Here is a 25,950-nt window from a genome sequence, read left to right on the forward strand (position 1 = left end):
CCCATCTATTTGGGACCCGCTGCAAGGGTCTCCAGTCCGAGGTCGGATGCGAGGATCGCCGGTCTAAAGGCGCCACTGAAGCGGACAAAAAAGCGGGCAAAGACTATGGTGGAGTGGGGTCAACGTCCCGTGCTAGAGCCGCCAACGCGGACAGACAGGCGGCACAGTCTGCAAAACATCCATGCTCTAGAGGAGATCTGCATGGAGGAATGGGCCAAAATACCAGCAACTGTGTGTGAAAACCTTGTGAAGACTTACAGAAAACGTTTGACCTCTGTCATTGCCAACAAAGGGTATATAACAAAGTATTGAGATAAACTTTTGTTATTGACCAAATACTTATTTTCCACCATAATTTGCAAATAAATTGATTAAAAATCCTACAATGTGATTTTCTGGATTTTTTTTAATCATTTTGTCTGTCATAGTTGAAGTGTACCTATGATGAAAATTACAGGCCTCTCTCATCTTTTTAAGTGGGAGAACTTTTGGTGGCTGACTAAATACTTTTTTGCCCCACTGTACATGCCCTTATTTCAGTCGTCAGTCAAAAAGAGGGTGTCTTCTCCTGAAATCTGCTCCTGCATTCATCCCAGTCATCAGCATCAGAGTATTGGGGTAGGTGCATGTCTGACATCAATTTGTACGCAATTACAATGATAATTTAATATGGTCAATTTCAGAAAATGTTATATAACATAAACATACGGTTGACTATGGCTATGGTATAATGGAATGTTTTACATTGTGTGGTAGGTTTTGTGAGTTTGACACTCTTATGTAGATGTCATAACCAGCCATAATAAAATAACTACCATGGCAGGTTTTGTGGGGTTTGACACTCTTATGTAGATGTCATAACCAGTCATAATAAAATTACTACTGTGGTAGGTTTTGTGAGGTTTGACACTCTTATGTAGGTGTCATAACCAGCCATAAAATAATGCAATATATGTCACAACAGTTATACTAAATATGTGTGTCATGACAGTGTTAGGACCATATTAGGACAGGTCATTAGGACAGGTTGAGTTATGTCAGCTGTTGACATATTATGTCATGGTTATGACCGTGTCATGACCGTGTCATAGCGTGTTATGACAGTGGGTGTCAAGTAAAGTGTTACCGTGTGGGTCATAGCAAGCTCAAGCTCCTTAATGTTGCTGCTGGTCAATGTCATTTCTTGATGAACTACCCTTATCATGCATTTGTCTGCTCCGCTATCGCTCATGGCTACAATGTTGTCATCCTGTCTCCTGTCTGTTTGTTTTTTGTGTAACCTTGTCCAGAGGTAGTCCTAGTAGGTCTACTGTGTGTGTAGCTTACTGAACCACTTGAAGAAAAAAAGTTCCTTAATAATGGAAAAATTAAATTATTATATTCTATTCCAAAAACTGGTCAACTTGAAGCAGCACTGGATTTAAAACGAGCATGTTCCTAACATCCGGAGTCCGCACACCCGCACAGTCTGCAACCCAGCTTGACAGCACTGGATCATGTTCATTAGGGCACACAACAGAATGCGTTTTTGTGAGGAAAAAAATAATTGCATCTCTCCCTGTTTCAGTCCATTTTCTTCCATTTGGTGCCCAATGAACACAGCCCTAGTTTTAGGAGGCTAAATGTGCTGTCGAGAACCAATGGAGAGTACTGTAGTATTGGGTGTGAAGTGTACACATGGCGGCTTCCTGGGTTACGAGACTGTGTTGCAAGTCCAGGGGAGGTCAGAGGTCAAGCAGGGTGGTAGTAGTATTAGAGAGGTTAGAGGTCATGGGAGAAGGTTACTGACACTGTGTGCTCACATATAGTAAGGGCTGCTTTCCAACAATCTCAAATGGCACCCCTCCCTCATCTCCTTTATGAAAAGCACTCAAACTGCTTGAACAAAAACAAATATGAGATCAGGTTGAAATCAGGTCTCGTCTAATTGGCCATGAAGTGAAGGAGTCAAGAAGGACAAGCAGCCATTTGGGAGAGTTGGGACAGGGCCCGGTCAAAGATGGACTCTGCCACTCATGTGACAGAAGATGTCAGCCCCCAGCACGACAAGAGGAATTAGGATTAAAGCCATACCACAAACATACATACAAACAAACAAACAAACACAGGGAAGAGAGGAAGGCCACGTGGAAATTCAGTGTTATTTATTTTATTTTAAAATAATTCTTCTCATTTAGATCTTTCGCATATTTTGTTGCCATGCCATTAAAAGGTTCTTCACTTTGCCCTCCAGTGCTAAACATCTTCTAGTCCTCATGGCTTGAGCCTCAGTTGAGACCAATTATTTGACTTTAAATAAAACTCTTTAATAGTAATTTCAATAGTGTTTCATAATTTACAAAAAAAATGAAAATATTCGACCGTGAAATGAGAGGGAATTTTGTTGCAACATAAAATGATATAATGGTCATCTGATGTGGCGTCCCAGCAGGAAAGGATACTTTAATATTCCGATAGAAATTCCGTAGAGCTATTCCTTTTTTCCCTAATATTATTCCGGTTTTCCAGATACTCCTTTTGATCTAAGGACCCTGAATAATAACTTCAATAAACGGACCCTTAATTACACCATCAAGGGTGAGTCAATACAGTCTCCAGCAAAACAGTTATAACTGCTTATGTCAGCTACCATCCACATGGCACATGGTATGCAACCTGTGGTTGTTGACATAAGCATCTATGAGTGTGATGCCTATGAATGAGATAAAATTTGTATTATGTCCCATATATAATAATCCTCTAAATGCTTATTGAGGGACCTCCAATTGCTAAAGCTGCCCTTTCATTTTAATGAGTGTTTCCATTTTCTAGCAGGTAGGATGACCCGTTAGCCAGCAGTCTTACATGGGGTTTCCAATAAAGCTTCTGCTCAGGGAAAAAGGGAAAAGATACTAATTTAATCTAATGTGTTTTGTTCCCCGGGGTAAAACACTATTAACCTTGGGCACCTATTTAATTGCCTTTTCAGCAATGGCTTGAACCTCCAAATCTGACTGCTGTTTTTTAGTCCAGCACAGGGGTTACTAGGGGGGGGGGGGGGGGGGGTGTCTAAGGTGTGCATTTGTTTCAGTTTGATTAGCCTGGCTCAATTTGGTATTAACACGCAGGGCAACCTCTCATCAGAAATACTTCCCTCTCTCAACCCTTCCAACCTCTTGTGCCATCCACACACCCCCCACACCTGTCAATCAAACCTGAATCTATAATGTCTGTCAGACTGACCCTCATTCCCAAATAGGTTGCAAGGTAGTGCACTTTTCAGGATGAATCAGCGTTGTCTACTGTATACAATTTCAAACATGATTTTTCAATCAATTTCAAATTAGAGCCACTTGTTACAGTGAAACCATGACAAGCTTGTAAGTTATATTGTATTTTAGAGCTACAATTATATACGATATATTTGAGAATGGCATTCATTTATTCTGCAGAAAGTTTGGAAGACAATGGTCATTTAGAGAAAAAGCAGACTGAATTATGTCTGATTTCCCTCTTAACACTGTGATAATCCTCGTAATGAAAATAGGATTAAAACTCTAGAGCCAAATTTTGATTTGATTCATTTCACCTTTATTTAACCAGGTAAGCTAGTTGAGAACAAGTTCTCATTTACAACTGCGACCTGGCCAGGATAAAGCAAAGCAGTGCGACACGACTTGCTCTCTGGAAGCTGTCGAAATGTTAAACTTTTAGGAATCCCCCAGAATATGAATTCGAGGATGTCACATTTCCAATACTTTTAAAAATTTATTTTTTTAAACTTGTTTGACAAATACATTACAGGGGGGATGAGCCATCAATGCCTATTTAAGCTATGTATGTAAAGTTGTAAAAACTAATATTTTAGAACTTGCTGACTCCCATAACTCGTTTTGACTCTCTAGCCACGTTTATACTTGGTTGTAATATGCGTCATTTGTCCTGATCTTGTCCTCATTCTCATTGTGCCCACATTTTTAGACAGGTGTAGACAATTAAAAGACGCATTGTGAATGGATTTTGACCTAATCTTATAAGTGTAAACGTGCAAGATCAGGACAAGATCGAGACAAGATCAGGACAAAGGACGCATGTTAGCAGCAGGTATTGGCGAGGCTACTAAAATGTCTGCCTTATTCATTATCAATGGCGAAGGTGCAAAGATGACGGCTCCCATGTACTTACAACAAATTCCTTGTTTGCTAAGTTTGCCCTACAGTACATTGCTCTCCGTTACTGTTTGTTGTTATGGTATTAGAACAGTAGACTGCAGAAACGTTTGTTTTTTTAAACTGAAAAATGAGCTTAGATTGTGCTGATTTACTGGCATATTGAACCATGTCGCGCTCCACAAGAACTCTGTGGGTAGTGCTAAAACAATGACATCATATCTGAATTCCTCCATATTTATGCACCTTCGCCACAGTTGCCATGCATTTAGGAAACAGGTAGCTCTACACATGCACATTTGACATGCTTGGATCGGGGACGATAGAATTGTTAGTCGATTTCCTCCGTTTTCAGCTTTTGTTTCATGTGGGGGATGGCCTTGTGATTTTTTTTGGGCCTGAGCTCATATTAGAAATCCAAATGTTTTGGACTACAGGTTGGAGTCGATTTGTATTCTGACATCTTAAAGGAGCAATCTGCAGTTTAAACAATAACAAAGCAATCACCCCACTGCTGTTTTGGTAAAAAGCTGAGGGATGGGGCTGGATAAATGTAACCTCTCTCAAAATCATGGACAGAGCAATGAATACAGGGACTGACCATTCATAATATCAACATTTTAGTTTTAACCTTGTTTAGAGGCTATACAGTCAACTTAAAGTTACATTCTTTACAGAAAAAAACATATATTTTGGGATATATATAATTAATTTAAAAGTCTAAATATTTATGTAGCAATCGCAGATTGCCCGTTTAAAATTTTGATTTGAACAACAGTCAAGAAATGTCTTTGAACTTTCTTGGTGATCGGGAGGATAATGAAGATGTGGGTATTTAGGGAGTTTTAGACATCAGATCACAGGATGACTAGAGGTTAGTTGAGGAGTCTTAACGTTAGAATAAACTTTCCTCAAAATGGCCGTGTGGAGGGAATGGACCAAGCAGGACAATGAATAGGGAGTAGAAGTTAAACAAAAAGCAGGGAGGAGGTCAAAAATTATGACAAAAAAAAAGGCATTCAGGGCAAAAAATACATTTACAAGCACAAAGTGCACAATGATTGTTATTTACACATACAGCAGTCCTTCAAGTTTCCAGTTATCGAAAACAAAAGTTAAAAATATAAAGACAATTAAAATAATCAAATACAACCACTTTTTGCTCTGCAGATACAGTAAACATCCACACGTAGTAAGGATCCCGGCTGTGGTTACACTGTTCACTCTATTTACAGTACTGTACATACAGATGCAATTTGCTTGTAATATTTTAAACTTCAGCGACGCAAGATGCGCCTCAGGCTTCTCACATGGTCTCCAACCATGGACAGGCACACACACACACACACACGGCTAAACACACACACCCACACGTACGGCCAAACACACGCGCACACACTGACAGAAAACCCTCTTATGCATCACCACTCAGGGACACAGGTGGGACTCTCTGCCACCTTTTCACCAGTCTGCATCTTCCTCTATGTAATAATCAGGAGTTGAAGTACCGTCAAACAGACCCGGGTCCATTGACTTGCGCTGCTTTCCCCGGGCGAAGACACGTGACAGAGAGCCCAGGCCCATCTTCTCTTTCTTCTTCTTACGCTTCTGGTCCTCCAGATCCTCTAGTGACTGCAGGGAGAGACAGATGAGAGATCAGAGAGAATGAGATGCAGAGATAAAGAGATGAGAAGAACAGAAATATACAACACATAGCGAGTGAAGGAAAGTGATTGAGAGAAAGAGAGAGAGACAGAAAGAGGTGAAGTGATACTGAGTGAACTAGTCAGGCATGTGTCTGTTATCTGATAGGGAGCACATTCAAAGAAATGAATACATGAAGTGAGAGTGGCAAAACCACAGTTGAAGTGGCTGGAATAACATCAACATACGTTTTACAGGAGCTGATCTTAAGCTAGCCAGAAACCAACACATAATCTGTCAAAATGTAATTTCTCCCATTCGTAACGCAACTCTATGTAGACATATATTAGGCAGCTATCCCAAATAAAACCTACTTTTTTAAAGACGGCCTGTTCTGGTGAAACTCCCTCAACTACAGGACAAGGGGCATGCTTTCAGAGATGGGGAGTAGAGTAGCCTGGTCCAAGATCTGTTTGTGCAGACTTGGGAGTTGGCAAACCAGCACAAACAAATCTGGGACCAGGCTAGGAGTAGAGTAATCTCGTAACCCAGAACCAAATTTAGCGCCAGCCACTGGAGATATTGGGAGAGATAAGGATTAGAGTAGAGTTGTGAAGGAGTTGATTACTTGAAGGGGTGGGCAGCTCTTACATTACAGAGGGAGTGTGTCCGGTGGCGGGGGGAGTTGATATCACTGGGGGTGGATGAGCGGTCGCCCTCCAAGGCCGAGGCATCTGAGATTATGGAGGGCTGGCGGGAGTGACACGGGCTCACCCTGACTGCAGCCACTGTGGGGCAAAGGAAGAAATGTTAAAAACAGGTTTGAAACAAGTAAATGGGTTGACAAAGGTAAATGTAAAAAAAATTATGTCAACCCCATATTAATCTTCAGTACCACCCCAATATCCACATGGGAACATCATGGATTTCTATGTTTTGTGGTCACAAAGATAGCAGATAAGTATTTCTGATGACATCACAAGTAAACACTTTGACATCATCAAATCAAAGTGTATTTGTCACGTGCGCCGAATACAACAGGTATTACAGGGAAATGCTTACTTACAGGCTCTAACCAATATTGAAAAAAGGTATTAGGTGAACAATATGTAAGTAAAGAATAAAAACAACAGTAAAAAAGAAAATGCTAATTTATTACTTAAAAATCATACAATGTGATTTTCTGGATTTTTAGATTCCGTCTCTCACAGGTGAAGTGTACCTATGATACAAATTACAGACCTCTACATGCATTGTAAGTAGGAAAACCTGCAAAATCGGCAGTGTATCAAGTACTTGTTCTGCCCACTGTACATGTAGACATGGTTAAAGTGACTATGCATATCTGACGAACAGAGAGTAGCAGTAGTGTAAAAGAGGGGTTGGCGGGTGGCGGGACACAATGCAGATGGCCCGGTTAGCCAATGTGCGGGTGCACTGGTTGGTCGGCCCAATTGAGGTAGTATGTACATGAGTGTATAGTTAAAGTGACTATGCATATATGATAAACAGAGAGTAGCAGCAGCGTAAAAGAGGGGTTGGGGGAGGGGGCACACAATGCAAATAGTCCGGGTAGCCATTTGATTACCTGTTCAGAAGTCTTGTGGCTTGGGGGTAAAAACTGTTGAGAAGCCTTTTTGTCCTAGACTTAGCACTCCAGTACTGCTTGCCATGCAGTAGTAGAGAGAACAGTCTATGACTGGGGTGGCTGGGGTACATTTTTAGGGCCTTCCTCTGACACCGCCTGGTGTAGAGGTCTTGGATGGCAGACAGCTTAGCCCCAGTGATGTACCGGGCAGTACGCACTACCCTCTGTAGTGCCTAGTGGTCGGAGGCCGAGCAATTGACGTACCAGGCAGTGATGCAACCAGTGTTCTCGATGTTGCAGCTGTAATCTTTTTAGTTTCCTGAGAGGGAATAAGCTTTGTCGTGCCCTCTTCACGACTGTCTTGGTGTGTTTGGACCATTCTAGCTTGTTTTTTGTGTTTTTTTTGTGGTTTTTGTGTGTGAATTTTACCCCTTTTTCTCCCCAATTTCGTGGTATCCAATTGTTTTAGTAGCTACTATCTCGTCTCATCGCTACAACTGCCGTACGGGCTCGGGAGAGACGAAGGTTGAAAGTCATGCGTCCGCCAATACACAACGCAACCCGGAAGCCAGCCGCACCAATGTGTCGGAGGAAACACTGTGCACCTGGCAACCTTGGTTAGCGCGCACTGCGCCCGGCCCGCCACAGGAGTCGCTGGTGCGCGATGAGACAAGGACATCCCTACCGGCCAAGCCCACCCTAACCCAGACGACGCTAGGCCAATTGTGCGTCGCCCCACGGACCTCCTGGTTGCGAACCCAGAGTCTCTGATGGCACAGCTAGCCACCCGGGAGGCCTCATTCTAGCTTGTTGGTGATGTGGACACCAAGGAACTTGAAGCTATCAACCTGCTCCACTACAGCCCCGTCGATGAGAATGGGGGTGTGCTCGGTCCTCCTTGTCCTGTAGTCCACAATCATCTCCTTCGTCTTGGTTACGTTGAGGGATAGGTTGTTATTCTGGCACCACCCGGCCAGGTCTTTGACCACCTCCCTATAGGCTGTCTCGTCATTATGGGTGATCAGGCCTACCACTGTTGTGTCGCCTGCAAACTTAATGATGGTGTTGGAGTCGTGCCTGGCCATGCAGTCGTGGGTGAACAGTGATTACAGGAGGGGACTGAGCACGCACCCCTGGGGGGCTCCAGTGTTGAGGATCAGCGTGGCAGATGTGTTTCTACTTACCCTCACCACCTGGGGGCGGCCCATCAGGAAGTCCAGTATCCAGTTGCAGAGGGAGGTGTTTAGTCCCAGGATCCTTAGCTTAGTGTTGAGCTTTGAGGGCACTATGGTGTTGAACACTGAGCTGTAGTCAATGAATAGCATTCTCACATAGGTGTTCCTATGGGAAAGGGCAGTGTGGAGTGCAATAGAGATTACCTGTGGATCTGTTTTGGCGGTATGCAAATTGGAGTGGGTCTAAGGTTTCTGGGATAATGGTGTTGATGTGAACCATTACCAGCCTTTAGTGGTCATTTAGGCAGGTTGCTTTCGTGTTCTTGGGCACAGGGACTATGGTGGTCTGCTTGAAACATGTTGGTATTACAGACTCAATCGGGGACATGTTGAAAATGTCAGTGAAGACACCTGCCAGTTGGTCAGCACATGCCCGGAGCACACGTCCTGGTAATCCACCTGGCCCCGCAGCCTTGTGAATGTTGACCTGTTTAAAGATCTTGCTCTCCGTAGCTGACGTGAGTGTGATCACACAGTCGTCCGGAACAGCTGATGCTCTCATGCATGCCTCAGTGTTGCTTGCCTCTGTCACGTCCTGACCTTAGTTCCTTTTTTATGTCTCTGTTTTAGTTTGGTCAGGGCGTGAGTTGGGGTTGGCATTCTATGTTTTGTAGTCTAGGTTTTGTATGTCGATGTGTTTGGCCTGGTATGGTTCCCAATCAGAGGCAGCTGGAAATCGTTGTCTCTGATTGAGAACCATACTTAGGCAGCCTGTTTTCCCACTATGGGTGTGGGTAGTTGTTTTCTGTCTCTGTGTCTGCACCAGAAAGAACTGTTTTGTGTTGGTCTATTTTTGTTATTTTGGTGTTAGTGTTCTGAGTTTAATACAGTGCCTTGCGAAAGTATTCGGCCCCCTTGAACTTTGCGACCTTTTGCCACATTTCAGGCTTCAAACATAAAGATATAAAACTGTATTTTTTTGTGAAGAATCAACAACAAGTGGGACACAATCATGAAGTGGAACGACATTTATTGGATATTTCAAACTTTTTTAACAAATCAAAAACTGAAAAATTGGGCGTGCAAAATTATTCAGCCCCCTTAAGTTAATACTTTGTAGCGCCACCTTTTGCTGCGATTACAGCTGTAAGTCGCTTGGGGTATGTCTCTATCAGTTTTGCACATCGAGAGACTGACATTTTTTCCCATTCCTCCTTGCAAAACAGCTCGAGCTCAGTGAGGTTGGATGGAGAGCATTTGTGAACAGCAGTTTTCAGTTCTTTCCACAGATTCTCGATTGGATTCAGGTCTGGACTTTGACTTGGCCATTCTAACACCTGGATATGTTTATTTTTGAACCATTCCATTGTAGATTTTGCTTTATGTTTTGGATCATTGTCTTGTTGGAAGACAAATCTCCGTCCCAGTCTCAGGTCTTTTGCAGACTCCATCAGGTTTTCTTCCAGAATGGTCCTGTATTTGGCTCCATCCATCTTCCCATCAATTTTAATCATCTTCCCTGTCCCTGCTGAAGAAAAGCAGGCCCAAACCATGATGCTGCCACCACCATGTTTGACAGTGGGGATGGTGTGTTCAGGGTGATGAGCTGTGTTGCTTTTACGCCAAACATAACGTCTTGCATTGTTGCCAAAAAGTTCAATTTTGGTTTCATCTGACCAGAGCACCTTCTTCCACATGTTTGTTGTGTCTCCCAGGTGGCTTGTGGCAAACTTTAAACAACACTTTTTATGGATATCTTTAAGAAATGGCTTTCTTCTTGCCACTCTTCCATAAAGGCCAGATTTGTGCAATATACGACTGATTGTTGTCCTATGGACAGAGTCTCCCACCTCAGCTGTAGATCTCTGCAATTCATCCAGTGATCATGGGCCTCTTGGCTGCATCTCTGATCAGTCTTCTCCTTGTATAAGCTGAAAGTTTAGAGGGACGGACAGGTCTTGGTAGATTTGCAGTGGTCTGATACTCCTTCCATTTCAATATTATCGCTTGCACAGTGCTTCTTGTGATGTTTAAAGCTTGGGAAATATAACAGTATCTCGGACCTGCCTGGTGTGTTCCTTGTTCTTCATGATGCTCTCTGCGCTTTTAACGGACCTCTGAGACTTTCACAGTGCAGGTGCATTTATACGAAGACTTGATTACACACAGGTGGATTGTATTTATCATCATTAGTCATTTAGGTCAACATTGGATCATTCAGAGATCCTCACTGAACTTCTGGAGAGAGTTTGCTGCACTGAAAGTAAATGGGCTGAATAATTTTGCGCGCCCAATTTTTCAGTTTTTGATTTGTTAAAAAAGTTTGAAATATCCAATAAATGTCGTTCCACTTCCTGATTGTGTCCCACTTGTTGTTGATTCTTCACAAAAAAAATACAGTTTTATATCTTTATGTTTGAAGCCTGAAATGTGGCAAAAGGTCGCAAAGTTCAAGGGGGCCGAATACTTTCGCAAGGCACTGTAAATATGAACATGGACACTTACCACACTGCATATTGGTCCGATCCTTCCTACTCCTCAGAAGAAGAGGACAGCCGTTGCAGCCTCGAAGCAAGCATAGAAGTGATTTAGCTCATCTGGTATGCTCGTGTCACTAGGCAGCTCGAGGCTGTGCTTCCCTTTGTAGTCTGTAATAGTTTGCACGTCCTGCCACATAAGATGAGTGTCGGAGCCGGTGTAGTATGATTCAATCTTAGCCATGTATTGACGCTTTGCCTGTTTGATGGTTCGCCGCAGGGCATAGCCGGATTTCTTACAAGCTTCCGGGTTAGAGCCCCGCACCTTGAAAGCGGCAGCTCTACCCTTTAGCTCAGTGCGAATGTTGCCTGTAATCCATGGCTTCTGGTTGGGGTATGTACGTACAGTCACTGTGGGGACGACGTCCTCGATGCATTTATTGATAAAGTCAGTGACGGGTGTGCATCATCTGATTTTAACCATCCTTGATCAGGCAAAGGTTATAGTATAGTAAGACGCATATACATATTTGGTTGTTCAAAAGTTACCATGCATCGTGACATCAGGAGGAACTCAGTCATCACGTTGCTTGCTTAACGAGTACCACTTCCCCTGATTAGGCTCATACCTGGCTCAAACTCGGGACCTCTGCATTGCTAACACACTCCTTGAGAACGCTCCAACAGTTTGAGCCACCCAAAAGGTACCAACATTTAATGTTCGACATGGAGTGAGCTTATGGTACGTTCTTAACGTCCTTAACTCAGTTAAACATGGCTAACAGTCCCACCAGTGTCCAGTGTGTGTGTGTGCATGCGTGTGTGTGTGTGCGTGCGTGTGCCTCACCTTGTCTGTCTGTGGGGTGGCCTGTGTGGACGTGGTAGAGGGTCTGTTGACTCTGCCGGATGGCTGCGGTGAGGGGCAGGTCCGCGTGCATCACCCACTCTTGGTTGTTGCCGTTGACAACCGCCTCTGTGGGCATGGCTAGAGACTGGCGCTTGGGCACATCCTTAGTTAGGGTCGCTAAGGACTGTTTCGCCTAGGAGGGAACACAAACACACACACACACACGGGCACACACACACACATCAGCCCCATGCGGCATTACCATTGCCAATTATACAATCTATTCCTACAGCAAGATGGCTATTCACGACTCTTCGCAAGTGAGTGTGAACGTTCATAATGTATGTGTGTGTTTGGGTGCGATCAAGTGTGCACATGTATATAAAACAGCCAACTACAATAGTGACACCGCTGTGTGGGTTTTGGTCTCTGTTGGGCTTTCTCGTCTGTCTGTGTTTCATGAAAAATTCAGCCGTACGCGTGTTCCCCTTTGATGTGTGAAATCGCTCACTGATGCTGAGAGATGGACAGAATAGCTAGGGGAAGTGTTTACAGCCAACACACAGACAGAGAAAAAGAGAGAGAGGGAGTGGGGTAGAGAGAGGTTGGGGAGAAGTGGGGGGAGAGAGAGAGGATGTGAGAGAGTGACAAAGACATGGGACAAACACCAAATTGAGAGACTGCATGCAGAATTCTGCAAAAATATACTCTGTGTACAACGTAAAACACCAAATAATGCATGCAGAGCAGAATTAGGCCGATACCCACTAATTATCAAAATCCAGAAAAGAGCCATTCAATTCTACAACCACCTAAAAGGAAGTGACTCCAAATCTTTCCATAACAAAGCCATCACCGACAGAGAAATTAACAATGAGAAGAGTCCCCTAAGCAAGCTGGTTCTGGGGCTCTGTTCACAAACACAAACAGACCCCACAGAGCCCCAGGACAGCAACACAATTAGACCCAATCAAATCATGAGAAAAAAAGGGTGAAATACAACAGTGTGCAATCACAGCAGCAACATTTGTGACTTGTTGCCACAAGAAAAGGGCAAGCAGTGAAGAACAAACACAATTGTAAATAAAACCTACATTTATGTTGATTTATTCTCACTTTTCTACTTTAACTATTTGTACAACATTACAACACTGTATATAGACATAATATGACATTTGCAATGTCTTTATTATTTTGGAACTTATGTAAGTGTAATGTTTACTGTTCATTTTTTATTGTTTATTTCACTTTTGTTTATGATCTATTTCACCTGCTTTGGCAATGTAAACATATGCTTCCCATGCCAATGAAGCCCCTTAAATTGAAATTGAATTGCTAGAGAGAGGGAGTAAGAGGGGGGGAGGGGGGTAGATAGCGAAAGACAGGGGATGTGGGGGGAAAAATAGAAAGAGAGCATGAGAGCGAAATAGATCATCATCATCGTCACCCTTAGGGTTGGAAAGCTAATGGTAATTTTCCAAAGTTACTGGAATCTTCTGTAATTTTGGTAATTAACAGGTTATTTATGGTAATCTATGGTAACTTAAGTAATTTATACTTTTATAACGTCATTCATATTTACTATTCATTTTTTATATCTGTGTCTATATTGTCTATGAGTTCCTGGTGGATAGACCATATGGTTCAAGAGGAAATAGCCTAATTACTGAAAGAAGCATCTAATCAACAATGGCATTATTTTCAATTAACTCTGCAACTCCTCCAACTATTGACTTTTTTCACAACTGCCACCAGTTTGGTGCCAAAACATATTGACATAGTAAAATAAATATGAAACACCAAGGGCATTTGCTAAGTTGATGTTTTATAATCATTTATTTTGAAATCTTATTTGATTATTTTATATACACTAAACAAAAATACAAGTGCAGCATGCAACAATTTCAAAGATTTTACTGAGTTACAGTTTATATAAGGAAATCAGTCAATTAGGGCCTAATCTATGGATTTCACATGAGTGGGAATACAGATATGCATCTATTGGTCACAGATACCTTCAAAAAAAGATTGGGGAGTGGATCAGAAAACCAGTCAGTATCTGGTGTGACCACCATTTGCCTTAATGCAGCATGACACATCTCCTTCGCATAGAGTTGATCAGGCTGTTGATTGTGGCTTGTGGAATATTTTCCCACTCCTCTTCAATACCTGTTCAAAGTTAATGGATTTTGGCGGGAGCATCCCAAACATGTCTGGTGAGTATGCAGGCCATGGAAGAACTGGACATTTTCAGCTTCCAAGAACTGTCTACAGATCCTTGCGACATGGGGCTGTGTATTATCATGCTGAAACATGAGGTGATGGCGGTGGATGAATGGCACGACAATGGGCCTCAGGATCCCGTCACGGTATCTTGGTGAATTGAAATTGCCATTGATAAAATGCAATTGTGTTTGTTGTCCATAGTTTATGCCTGCCCATACCATAACCCCAACGCCACCATGGAGCACTCTGTCCATAACGTTGACATCAGCAAACTCCTCGCCATCTGCCCGGCATAGATGAAACCCGGGATGTATCCGTGAAAATAACACTTCTCCAGTGTGCCAGTGGCCATTGAAGGCGAGCACTTGCCCACTGAATTCGGTTACAACGCCGAACTGCAGTCAGGTCAAGACTCTAGTGAGGACGACGAGTACGCAGATGTGCTTCCCTGAGATGGTTTCTGACAGTTTGTGCAGAAATGCTTAGGTTGTGCGAACTCACAGTTTCATCAGCTGTCTGGGTGGCTGGTCGCAGACGATCCCAATGCAAGAGGAAGTCAGATGTGGAGGTCCTGGGCTGGTGTGGTTACACGTAGTTTGCACTTGTGAGGCTGGTTGGACATACTGCCACATTCTCTAAAACAACAAAGGAGGTGGTTTATGGTAGAGAAATTAACACTGAATTATCTGGCAAACGCTCTGGTGGACATTCCTGCAGTCAGCATGCCAATTGTACGCTCCCTCACAACTTGAGACATCTGTGGCATTGCGTCATGTGACAAAACTGCACATTTTAGAGTGGCCATTTATTGTCCCCAGCACAAGTTGCACTTGTGTAATGATCATGCCGTTTAATCAGCTTCTTGATATGTCACACCTGTCAGGTGGATGGATTATCTAGGCAAAGGGGAAATGCTCACCAACAGGGATGTAAACAAATGTGTGCACAAAATTGAAGAGAAAAAAGCTTTTTTTGTGCACATGAAAAATGTCTGCTAACTTTTATTTCAGCTCATGAAACATGTGACCAACACCTTACATGTTCTGTTGATATTTTTGCTCAGTGTACTTTACATGTGATAAGGCCACACAGCAGCCAGAGATAAGTAGACACCTGTGGTAATCTAAATGATCAAAAACAGCCACTAGATAACTTGTGATAAATTACATAAAATCCTTGAAAGTTACCAAAAGGTTGGTACTTTACTGGTAAGCTTCGAAAGTTTCCAGTAATATACCCTTCCTTTGCAACAGTAGTACCCTCATTCAAATTATCATAATCATCAACCCATCATCATCATCATCATCACCACCACCAAAAACGTCACCAACCTCTTAAATGACCCGTTCACAATCCTTAGGACAGAGTGCTAAGCATTTCCCTGGTCAAACCATGAGCCCATGTGTGGAACTCAGATGTTAGTTTATTAATTCATCAATGCACTTCCCTAACAACTACACCAGATGATCCTTCCGAGTTAGATGAAACCAAGAAAAGGGGTCAATCAGATTGAGAACATTCAAATCATTCACAAATCGACTCAAATAGGGATCATTCCATCAAGAGGTTATCGGACCATTGGCATCAACCTGGGGGTTAGTGATGCACGTGCATACCAGAGCTGGGTTCAAATAGTATTTGATTGCACAAGCCTGTGTGGAGTGCCAGAAGGACGGGATTGGCTCTTTTCTGGACTATTCGAATGGTTTCTGTTGCGCCAGGCAAGCTCCATCAAGCACAACTAAAGAATTTGGTGGATTTCAAATACTATTCGAACCCAGGACTCCCTAAATGAATTTCACACTGGGGAGAAGATCAGGGGAATGGCGGCACGCTTTGAAATAGAACGACGTGGCGGGGGTGGGTGGGGTGGGGGGGGGGGGGGGGGGGTGTCACAAAGAGAGGCGAGCAGGGGGTCCGTTCTTACCGACATGACCCTAGGGGAAGGCTCCCTGTCGACGGGGCGATCAAACACCCAGTATTCCATTTTCTGTGTCACACTGTTACTTATCTGAGGGAGGAGACAGGAAGGGCACACACACACACATACACACGTTGAGAGGGGCTGCTCTTCTGTGTGTGTGTAGAAGGAGTGTAATGGTCCAGCAACAGATGTAGCAAAACTCTGGGTTTCTTACCCTGACTTGTTGAACGGGCTCGAGCGTGTGTGTATTTGCAGGTGTGTATTCTTCTGTGTGTTTCAGGCTGTATGTACAGTTGAAGTCGGACGTTTACATACACTTAGGTTGGAGTCTTTAACAAACTATAGTTTTGGCAAGTTGGTTAGGACATCTACTTTGTGCATGACAAGTAATTTTTCCAACAATTGTTAAAATACAGATTATTTCACTTATAATTCACTGTATCACAATTCCAGTGGGTCAGAAGTTTACATACACTAAGTTGACCGTGCATTTAAACAGCTTTCCAGAAGAGGATGTCATGGCTTTAGAAGCTTCTGATTGGCTAATTGACATAATTTGAGTCAATTGGAGGTGTACCTGTGGATGTATTTCAAGGCCTACCTTCAAACGCAATGCTTCTTTGCTTGACATCATGGGAAAATCAAAAGAAATCAGCCAAGACCTCAGAAAAAAATGTGTGGACCTCTACAAGTCTGGTTCATCCTTGTGAGCAATTTCCAAATGCCTGAAGGTACCACATTCATCTGTACAAACAATAGTACGCAAGTATTAACACCATGGGACCACGCAGCCATCATACCGCTCAGGAAGGAGACGCGCTCTGTCTCCTAGAGATGAACGTACTTTGGTGTGAAAAGTGCAAATCAATCCCAGAACAATAGCAAAGGACCTTGTGAAGATGCTGGAGGAAACAGGTACAAAAGTATCTATATCCACAGTAAAACAAGTCCTATATCGACATAACCTGAAAGGCTGCTCAGCAAGGAAGAAGCCACTGCTCCAAAACCACCATATAAAAGGTTTGCAACTGCACATGGGGACAAAGGCTGCTCAGCAAGGAAGAAGCCACTGCTCCAAAACCGCCATAAAAAAGTTTTGCAACTGCACATTGGGACAAAGATTGTACTTTTTGGAGAAATGTCCTGTGGTCTGATGAAACAAAAATAGAACTGTTTGGCCATAATGACCATCGTTATGTTTGGAGGAAAAAGAGGGAGGCTTGCAAGCCAAAGAACACCATCCCATCCGTGAAGCACAGGGTGGCAGCATCATGTTGTGGGGGTGTTTTGCTGCAGGAGGGACTGGTGCACTTCACGAAATAGATGGCTTCATGAGGGAGGAAAATGACGTGGATATATTGAAGCAACATCTCAAGACATCAGTCAGGAAGTTAAAGCTTGGTCGCAAATGGGTCTTCCAAATGAAGAATGACCCCAGGCATACTTCCAAAGTTGTGGCAGAATGGCTTAAGGACAACAAAGTCAAGGTATTCGAGTGGACATCACAAAGCCCTGACATCAATCCTATATAAAATGTGTGGGTAGAACATAAAAAGCGTGTGCGAGCAAGGAGGCCTACAAACCTGACTCAGTTACCTGACCAAACCTGACCAAAATTCACCCAACTTATTGTGAGTTAGCTTGTGGAAGGCTACCTGAAACATTTGACCCAAGTTAAACAATTTAAAGACAATGCTACCAAATAGTAATTGTGTGTATGTAAACCTCTGACCCACTGGGAATGTGATGAAAGAAATAAAAGCTGAAATAAATCACTCTCTCTACTATTATTCTGACATTTCACATTCTTAAAATAAAGTGGTGATCCTAACTGACCTAAGACAGGTTTTTCACTAGGATTAAATGTCAGGAATTGTGAAAAACTGAGTTTATGTAAACTTCCGACTTCAACTTGTATGAGTGTGTGTGTCTCACCATGGCCAGCTCGGCCTCCAGCTCCTTGATCCTGTTCTCCTTCAGGTCCAGTTGGGAGCGTAGGGCGCCGGAGTGCTCTGTAGATTCCTTAGTCTGCCGCCGTAGGTCCCACTTCTCCCTCTCCAACAGGTCCTTCTCCTTAGCCAGCACTTTCACCGCATCCTCACTCTCCTGGCAGGCAGAGAGAGGGGGGGATAGTGGGCGATACGGGGGAGAGAGAGGGGAGAGTAAGAGGAGAGGGGCACACATTCATTCATCTTTTCAATTACTTACAATGACATAACAAGTTAATGACAATAATTATACTACTTCTATGATTTGTGCACTTTGTATCTTAATAAAAGCTAATAAAGCCTTGTGTGTGTGTGTGTGTGTGTGAGACGTGTCATACTTTTCTGTGCTGTTCGTAGTTGCGGATGAAGTCACGGAGCTGCTCCTCTCGGCTCTCCAGTGTGGCGTAGAGCTGCTGCATCTGGTTGACCAGATCTGCTTTCTCCGCCTTCAAACGCTTCCGGTCCGCCTTCATCGCTATGAAGACAATAAGAGAGTCAGTTAGCATTGTCTCTATACAGAGGATATATGTTCAGTTCTATGTTGTTAACATTATTGTCACAAGTGTACGGTGTCCATATTAGGATCGTCTCAGAAGGACTATTCCATTCCAAAGCAGAGTTGAATATCTACTAATACTACTAGTAATACACAGTGTGAACACTAACTACAGTACCACATTCGTTGAACTGTGAGAAAAGGCAAAGTACACAAAAGCACAATGCACTTCTTTTTAAATTCAGTTGGGGACAAATGAGCAGTGTATAGAGATCCTTCGATAAGCCTGCTCTTGCATGTCTAATGCTGAGTGGGAGCTTGTTGATGGAAAAGTGAATCAGAGATGGGCCTTTATGTCAATCTCTTCATCTCAACTGCCATTTAAATCTTACAGAGCCTGAGAGGGATGCAGACAGGTGGACTTCCACTCTGTCACTTAACCCAGCCGTACTGCAGAGTGGGGATCAACGTAGATAAACACCCTCTCTGTTTCCCTGCTCTTTTCTCTTTGATTCTCCCTTAAGTTATATCGATTTAATCTAACCACATTTACCTCATGACTTTGGTTTAAGCTGGGAGATGGCAAAATCTCTCTCTCTCCCCCATCTCTCACATAGCCAAGCCTCCAGCTGGGTCTCGTTAATGAAGTTCCATTGCATACACTGCAATTGAGCGAAGTTCACAGACTGCATCTGGGGGTCGCTCACACACTCGGACGGACGCGTCAACCCAGCGCCAACTTTTCACAAGGACAGATTCACCCTCTTTTTAATCCCTCTGCTCACCCGCAGTTTCCGGGAGACCAATCCCCATGCCAATGTAATGTATGACTGAGCCACCTGGCCGGACCACAAAAACAAAGAGATCCCCCTCATTGGTCAGGCCGACAGGAAGCTCCGCTCCTTTCTGCACCTGCTACAGGAAATTATATCAAAGCTCCCTTTGAGCTGAGAGAAAAAGTGTCAGAGCAAAAAAATAAATAATAATCTCGTATTGGCAAGTATTTGGCAACAAAAACTCCCTCTACAACCCATAGAGGCAGAGCCTTGTTCATTGTCACAGTTCATGTGTGGTGCGTTCATAAATAGACAGAATTAGGAGGGATGTGGCGTTGTCTCAGTTCCTTCAGAGACCCAGAGGTTCTGCTTTAAGCCGGACAGGTGAGACAGGAAACCGCAAGAGTGCCACCTTCACTGACAACCATATTAATGACTTCCATTCTCAGAGACACGGATGGCTTCTCCAAGACTCCAGCCACTCCAAAAGTCATTATCAGATGAGACAGGGCAAACCACCAGGGAACCGGGCAAACAGACCTGGAGCTAATGTTGTGTGTAGAGTTTGAGGACAAAAAAAACGAACTGAACGGATGTCTTTTCATACACTGTCTCTATGATAAAACCAGCACCTGCTCTCCCCTTGATGTGTGTGTATGTGTGAATGTCCGTATGTGGGTGTGAGTGTGTTTATGGATGAACGCGTGTGTGTGTCTGTGTCTGTGTGTGTGTGTGTGTGTGTGTGTGTGTCTGTGAACATACGTGTGCGTGCATCAGCTCAAGGGCATTCCAGGTAACAGCGGGAGTGAGAGGAGAACAAAACACACTGGAAAAACACAAATGCATTACTAGCAGCGGGACACGGACCAATCTTGCCCATCTACCCACGGTTCCTGCAAAACACTTCACAGACCATAACCCTACCCCATTCGCTCTACCCTATCTCAACATTGTCTATGAGACAAAGGCATATGTGGTTTGTGACCACACATTGCACACTCATTTTTCATTACAGCTGTCTTTCTTTCATAATGTGGCACCCTATTCCCTACGTAGTGCACCATTGAGCCCGATTGGCCCTGGACAAAAGCAGTTCACTATATAGTGGCTTCATTCATTAGTGTGTGTGGATTGGAACATTATGTTCCTGTGGGGACTTTTGGTTACTCGAGAGGCTCCTGCGTCCTGTGTGACTGAACCACAGTGAGTCCCATCATGCTTAGGGTCATGTATAAAAATGCTGGGCAGGCACAGTTGCCAAAAGAAACCTACAGGCCCGAGTGCTTGTTTCCCACGGAGAAGGGTTCTGTAGGCTCTGTTATGGTGTGGCGTGCATTTTCCTGACATGGTTTAGGTCCCCTTACAGGCCAATGTAAACACCAATAAAAGCAGCCATTCTGAGTGATCACCTTCAACCTATGGAGAATCATTTCTATCCTGATGGGAATGGTCTCTTCCAGGATGACAATGGCCCCATTCACTGCACACGAGTGGTCTCTGAATGGTTTAATGAGCATGAAAATGATGCACACTATATGCGACGTGGACCCTTTATGTTGGTGTTTCCTTTATTTTGGAAGTTACCTGTACATAAAATCATATGTTCATATTGTAAAATATTACCCTACACTGTACTACAAAAAAATATAATTCCCCTGGCTGACCTTTGACCCTCACTGCTGCAGAGATCCTGTAGTTTACGAGCGAGCCAGGGGAGCTACCATTAAAAATGGATCAACCATTCCTCATTAACTGCTAGTCCGGGGACTGTGAAGACCAGTAGCAAAGACATTTCAGTGGGGGAATCTGGGCAGAAAAGCAGCAGAGACTTTGATAAAAAGATAAAAGATGAAGATGAAAATAATTCAAATGAAATTGAGCTTGGCCAGAATTTGCAAAACCCAACCAACTTGATTATTCGATTCAGTCGTTACTGTGTGAATCTGCCACATACAACCTGGCACTGCAGTGTTACTTTTCATTTGAACGCACCCACCATTTATCGACCGTAGAGGAGATTTTCATTTAATTTCATTCACTTCTGACACATAGTTACTTTGCTGTATCTGTATCTATTCAGCAGCTAAGACCAAATGTGGCACTGGTGGTTTTTCACTGAAATAAGACAATTAGCAGCAGCTACTGTATGGACACCACCATTCACAGATTCTAGCTTTTCAGACCTCTCTATGTCTGTCTCATTACTCTAGTGTAAGGTCTGTCTTTCCATGCAGCGTATATGAGGAGGTAATGAGGAGAGGGGCCAAGCTGATTGTTGAGGCGAGCCACCAATCACAATTCATTATACTGAGGTGCAATTAATGAAACCTTTAAGAGTTCCTTAAAGAGGACCATCGCTGTAGAGTTTTTCAATGAATTTTGACCGGGTGATTGGTTGTTCTCTTGATTGGGGATAGGTGGACAAAGGTGCCATAGGCAACCACTAGGTGGCACTGTGAACCTAAATTACAACTCCCTGGAGACAAATTGACTGAAGATTGAACTACGAAGCAGTTCGAATATCTCTTAGACGAAACAGCTGCCAGCAAAAATAATTACATAAAGAACCTTGGAAGTTTGGAGCACATTAGCCTGACTGCATTTATGTTTTCCACTTTTCAAATTCAATTGGAGTCGTTTTGAAAGAAGCCTTCATTTGTTAAGGCCTCTAAAACTGTAATTAATTGAACGTGATCGGGTGAAGTGGTCCAATGAGAGCGTGACGACTCTTGTGGGCTGCTCTGTGGTGTGGGGCTGTGCAGCTTTCAAAACATGTCGTAGTGTGAAATAGCACTAAATGCACTCGGCAGATTGTGCTTTGATGATACATTGGCGTCTGAGGCTTTCATTTCTGACTGCATTGACTGGGAATCCCAGAGAGATAGTCATTGGCCATTGTGGAAATAGCTAATTGAAAACTGGCAGCATGGACAAAGTACGCTTTGAATAATTGATGCTAATTAAACATCCAACTTGTTTGCAGAGGAATTGTCCAACTCAAAAGGGGCTCAGATAAACTGCTAAACACATTGAAATGATAACAGTTCAGCTGCAGTAGCTGGACTGGACATTTCAGTTCAATAAATGGCCCTTATTTTTTGCCAAGGTAGGTTAGGCTATGTCTAAGCTGCCTCCTTTACTTGTTTCCTTCTGCTGCAATTGTCTATATATAGCCCTATCCACTCTATGCCTTGCACCTAACTAACTTGGGTATGTTTCTTACCCTGTCCTTCTCCTGCCCACTCCTGCTAGCTTGAGCATTCACGGGCATCACAACAAACCTACAATTATGAGCGGGTGGCAATTACCCACCAAAACAATTACAGTGTTCAAAGCCCAATGACCGGCATGGAGTGGGCTGAGCAGAGGGCTTCACACAGAGATGGGGCTGTGTTAGAGGGATACACAATGAGAGGGAAAGAGAGAGAGGGAAGGAGGGAGGGAGATAGCTGATAAGTGCTTATTGTATCTGGGATTGAGAAAAGGAGGGTGGGTGGATTGAAGGTGCCCTTGTTCCACTTTTGAATTAATTTACTCAGATACAAAACTCTCCAAACGTAGGGAACTAACTCACTCAGAGCTAAGGTAGGAACAACACCCTGTATAAAACCCAATGGAACAATATACTGCAATTCTCTGCTGGTATGCAACAGCAGAAGAAACAAGGTGCCATCCACGTCTCTGTCACTCATCTGCACCCCTCCAGCCTTCTTTTCCATCCCGACAGATAAACACAAAACCACAGAGTTGTCCTGTATCACATCAATCTTTAGGAGAGGTAATCAAAGTCCCTGTAAGAGCTTATGCTCTTGAAACTTTGGGCTCTTTTCCCCAGGCGAGGATTTAGTTTGGGTTAAATCAAACAGAAACAACAATCTGCCTCAGTTTAATTTGCAGCAGTCGAGCATCATTCTATTTGACAAGATACTCTCCAGAACACTTCTGTTTCCCACCAGAAGGTACTTCAAACCAAATGGTCCCCCAGCTTGAAGAACTCATGAGTCCTCTAGTGGGCCTACACTACTTCGCTAACTCAGGTAACAGTCAGGAAAACAGAAGTGCTAGCTAACTGCTTTTGTGTCTCTGACTTCTTTCATATGACATGCTATTTTATCAAATTGATTACCTAACGTTTAATTGATTACATGATTTAATTAAATCATGCAACAATTAACTCATTAATAACCTGGGGAACCACGGAAGTATTCCTTTATATAGAGCGGCTATCTCCCGAATCCACTCTTAAAGATCTTTTATATCAATAGCAGTCAGTCATTAATTATTCTTTACCTAATATCAGTCTTATCTGAACGTCGTAAAATGCTTGGTTATCTGCACAAACCCAGCCTTTACTTATGAATCATCCATACACAAATTGGCTCAATTATTTATTTACGAACTAATTAAACAATTACAGAATATACAATACATAATAACATTATACAGTAAATACCGTCCCTAGTGGACTGAACAAAAACTGTTTGTTTATAACACGATAGATTCAGAGAGAAGAGAAGGGGGTTATGGAAGAGAGACTAAGGAACAGGGGTATCTATTGGACCTGGGAAACTATTCTCACATAAGTACATATGCCACTAACGATTGCTCATTTGGAAAAGCAATGCATTATATTTACAGGAATCTGGCTTCAATAGTTGAGCTGGTGATGTGAGGCTCTTGTTTGCCCAGTCAATGTCGCCATCGTCCTTTGTGGCATCTTCCGGGTCGTCGTGTGAGAGGTTCACTTGGTCTAAGAGGTTCATCTCACTCTGGAGATGCTTCCGCATCGGTCAGTGTTCTCGTACTAGATTTACAGCTGCAGTCTGTTAGGCTGTAATCTAGGATTCACAGAGTTAGAGTAATGTGGCTGTAGTGTCTTTCATGAGGTCACAAAAATGAAACAAAATGGACCGGGTCGTAGCTGGCTTCTCCACCAACCGTTTACACAAAATAGGAATATTGTTAAATTCTCAAATTCTGGGATGTAGTAGAATTTGGTGGGAGAGTTCCGTTGTTCTACTGTGACACTCTCTCTCCCATACTGCATGGTCAGGGAGACGAGGAATTTACGACGTGGTTGTAAAGTCATAAAACTGCTCCCCCTCCCCTCCTAACAGGAAATGGGGAGGGTGTTGTTCATATCTCTGCTATCCAAGTCATTGAAAGGGCTAGCGTCATGACACTGCTAATGACTTGTGTGAAAAGGTTACTGTTCCTTTAATGGGGCCCAGTGTTCTACGGTTGCCATGGTTTAAGTACACATGACGACAGCGCTACTTTGGCCACATAGGTCCGCTCTCCTGGGTTTAGCTCCCATCTATCAAAACAAACCCACACACTATAATTATTCCTGCTACTGCTCGTAAGTATGCCGAACCAGAGAGAGAAAGCATTCCCGCATTTATGGAAAACAAACAGCACAACAACACAAACATTTAAATGAGCCAAAATGGGGAGAACAGATGTTTCCAAGTTCTGCTTGGCCATGGCTGAAAGTGGCACCACTAGGGACATCTTCAACATAACATGCCATTTCCTGCATCTGGGACCAGGCTGTGAGCGCTATTGACGCTCACGCTAAGATCGCAGTTCCAGTGGTAGGACCTTGACACAGTGTGGTCAGTTTGTGCTAGCTACAGATGACGTCCATCCTTTGATGGTAACAAGGGTGCCACGAGTTGTTATAGTAATGGACCCCCACCTTTAGCTCGATCATAACACCACCTCACTCAATGTGGTTTACTTTGTCATACTTAAGATCACCAGGGGCAATCAGGGGTAATGATATATCAGTCTCTGAGTCATATTTTATTGTATTTTCCCCTTTTTTCCCCTCCCCAATTTCCATATTGTCTCATCATTGCAACTCCCCAACAGGCTCGGGAGGCAAAGGTCGAGTCATGTGTCCTCCGAAAGATGACACGCCAAACCGCACTTCTTAATACTAGCCGCACCAATGATGATGATTCAGATAAAACACCATTCAACTGGCAACCGGGGTCAGCCTGCAGAAGCCTGGCTCGCCACAAGGAGTCACTAGAGCGCGATGAGCTAAGTAAAGCCCCCCCCGGCCAAACCCTCCCCTAACCCGGATGCCGCTGGGCCAATTGTGCGCTGTCCTACGGGACTCCCGTTCACGGCCAGTTGTGATACAGCCTGGGATTGAACCCGGGTCTGTAGTGACGCATCTAGCACTGTGATGCAGTGACATCTGCCCCACTGAGTAATGTTTTTGACATTAGCGAGTCACAGTGGGGCCTCACAGAGTGTCATAGTAGCGGGGGGGAAAATGTACAAGCTCAACTATGGGTGTCATGGCAACTAAAGTGCTAGCTAGCTTCTCTTTTACCCTTTGATATCAACCAAAAAAGATAGGGAGGACATATCAGACTCTGGCCTCAGAATTGATTACCCTAGTACCTGCACCAGCCTATAGTACAGTAGATGACAAAGTACTCGCATGTCACTTCACATTAGTTCTTTGACGATCAGTGCTGAAAGCTATTCCCGAGCAATGAAAACAAACTTCTATTAATTAAGAGATGACAACAAGCAATTTCCTTTGTTCTCCCACGCAGGAGAGCTTGATCACAGAGCAAAGCCGTCCTGCTTAACTTCTCTAGACCCTGTAAGATAACAGAAGCCACTCTTAATTCAGCTT

The 25,950-nt window shown here is 43.5% G+C and overlaps 1 protein-coding gene across 5 annotated transcripts in view; it reads right to left on the reverse strand.

The window, feature by feature from the left end:
* The window catches only part of LOC110532208 (kazrin), a 224,992-nt gene that overhangs the window by 14,061 nt on the left and 184,981 nt on the right, over window positions 1-25,950 (reverse strand). For 3 of the 5 annotated variants that reach the window (XM_036988140.1, XM_021615904.2, XM_036988143.1), the window contains 6 exons: window positions 18,356-18,492; window positions 17,965-18,135; window positions 16,033-16,116; window positions 11,880-12,072; window positions 6,444-6,580; window positions 5,657-5,780 (listed from right to left, as the gene is read on the reverse strand). In XM_036988140.1, coding sequence (XP_036844035.1) covers window positions 5,657-5,780; window positions 6,444-6,580; window positions 11,880-12,072; window positions 16,033-16,116; window positions 17,965-18,135; window positions 18,356-18,492 — 846 coding nt within the window. Of the gene's footprint in view, window positions 1-2,129; window positions 5,781-6,443; window positions 6,581-11,879; window positions 12,073-16,032; window positions 16,117-17,964; window positions 18,136-18,355; window positions 18,493-25,950 lie in introns of those variants that run through there. The other 2 variants (XM_036988141.1, XM_036988144.1) reach the window with 2 other exon arrangements.

The sequence above is a fragment of the Oncorhynchus mykiss genome, chromosome 9 (assembly GCF_013265735.2).
Source record: "Oncorhynchus mykiss isolate Arlee chromosome 9, USDA_OmykA_1.1, whole genome shotgun sequence".
Classification (NCBI taxonomy): Eukaryota; Metazoa; Chordata; class Actinopteri; order Salmoniformes; family Salmonidae; genus Oncorhynchus; species Oncorhynchus mykiss.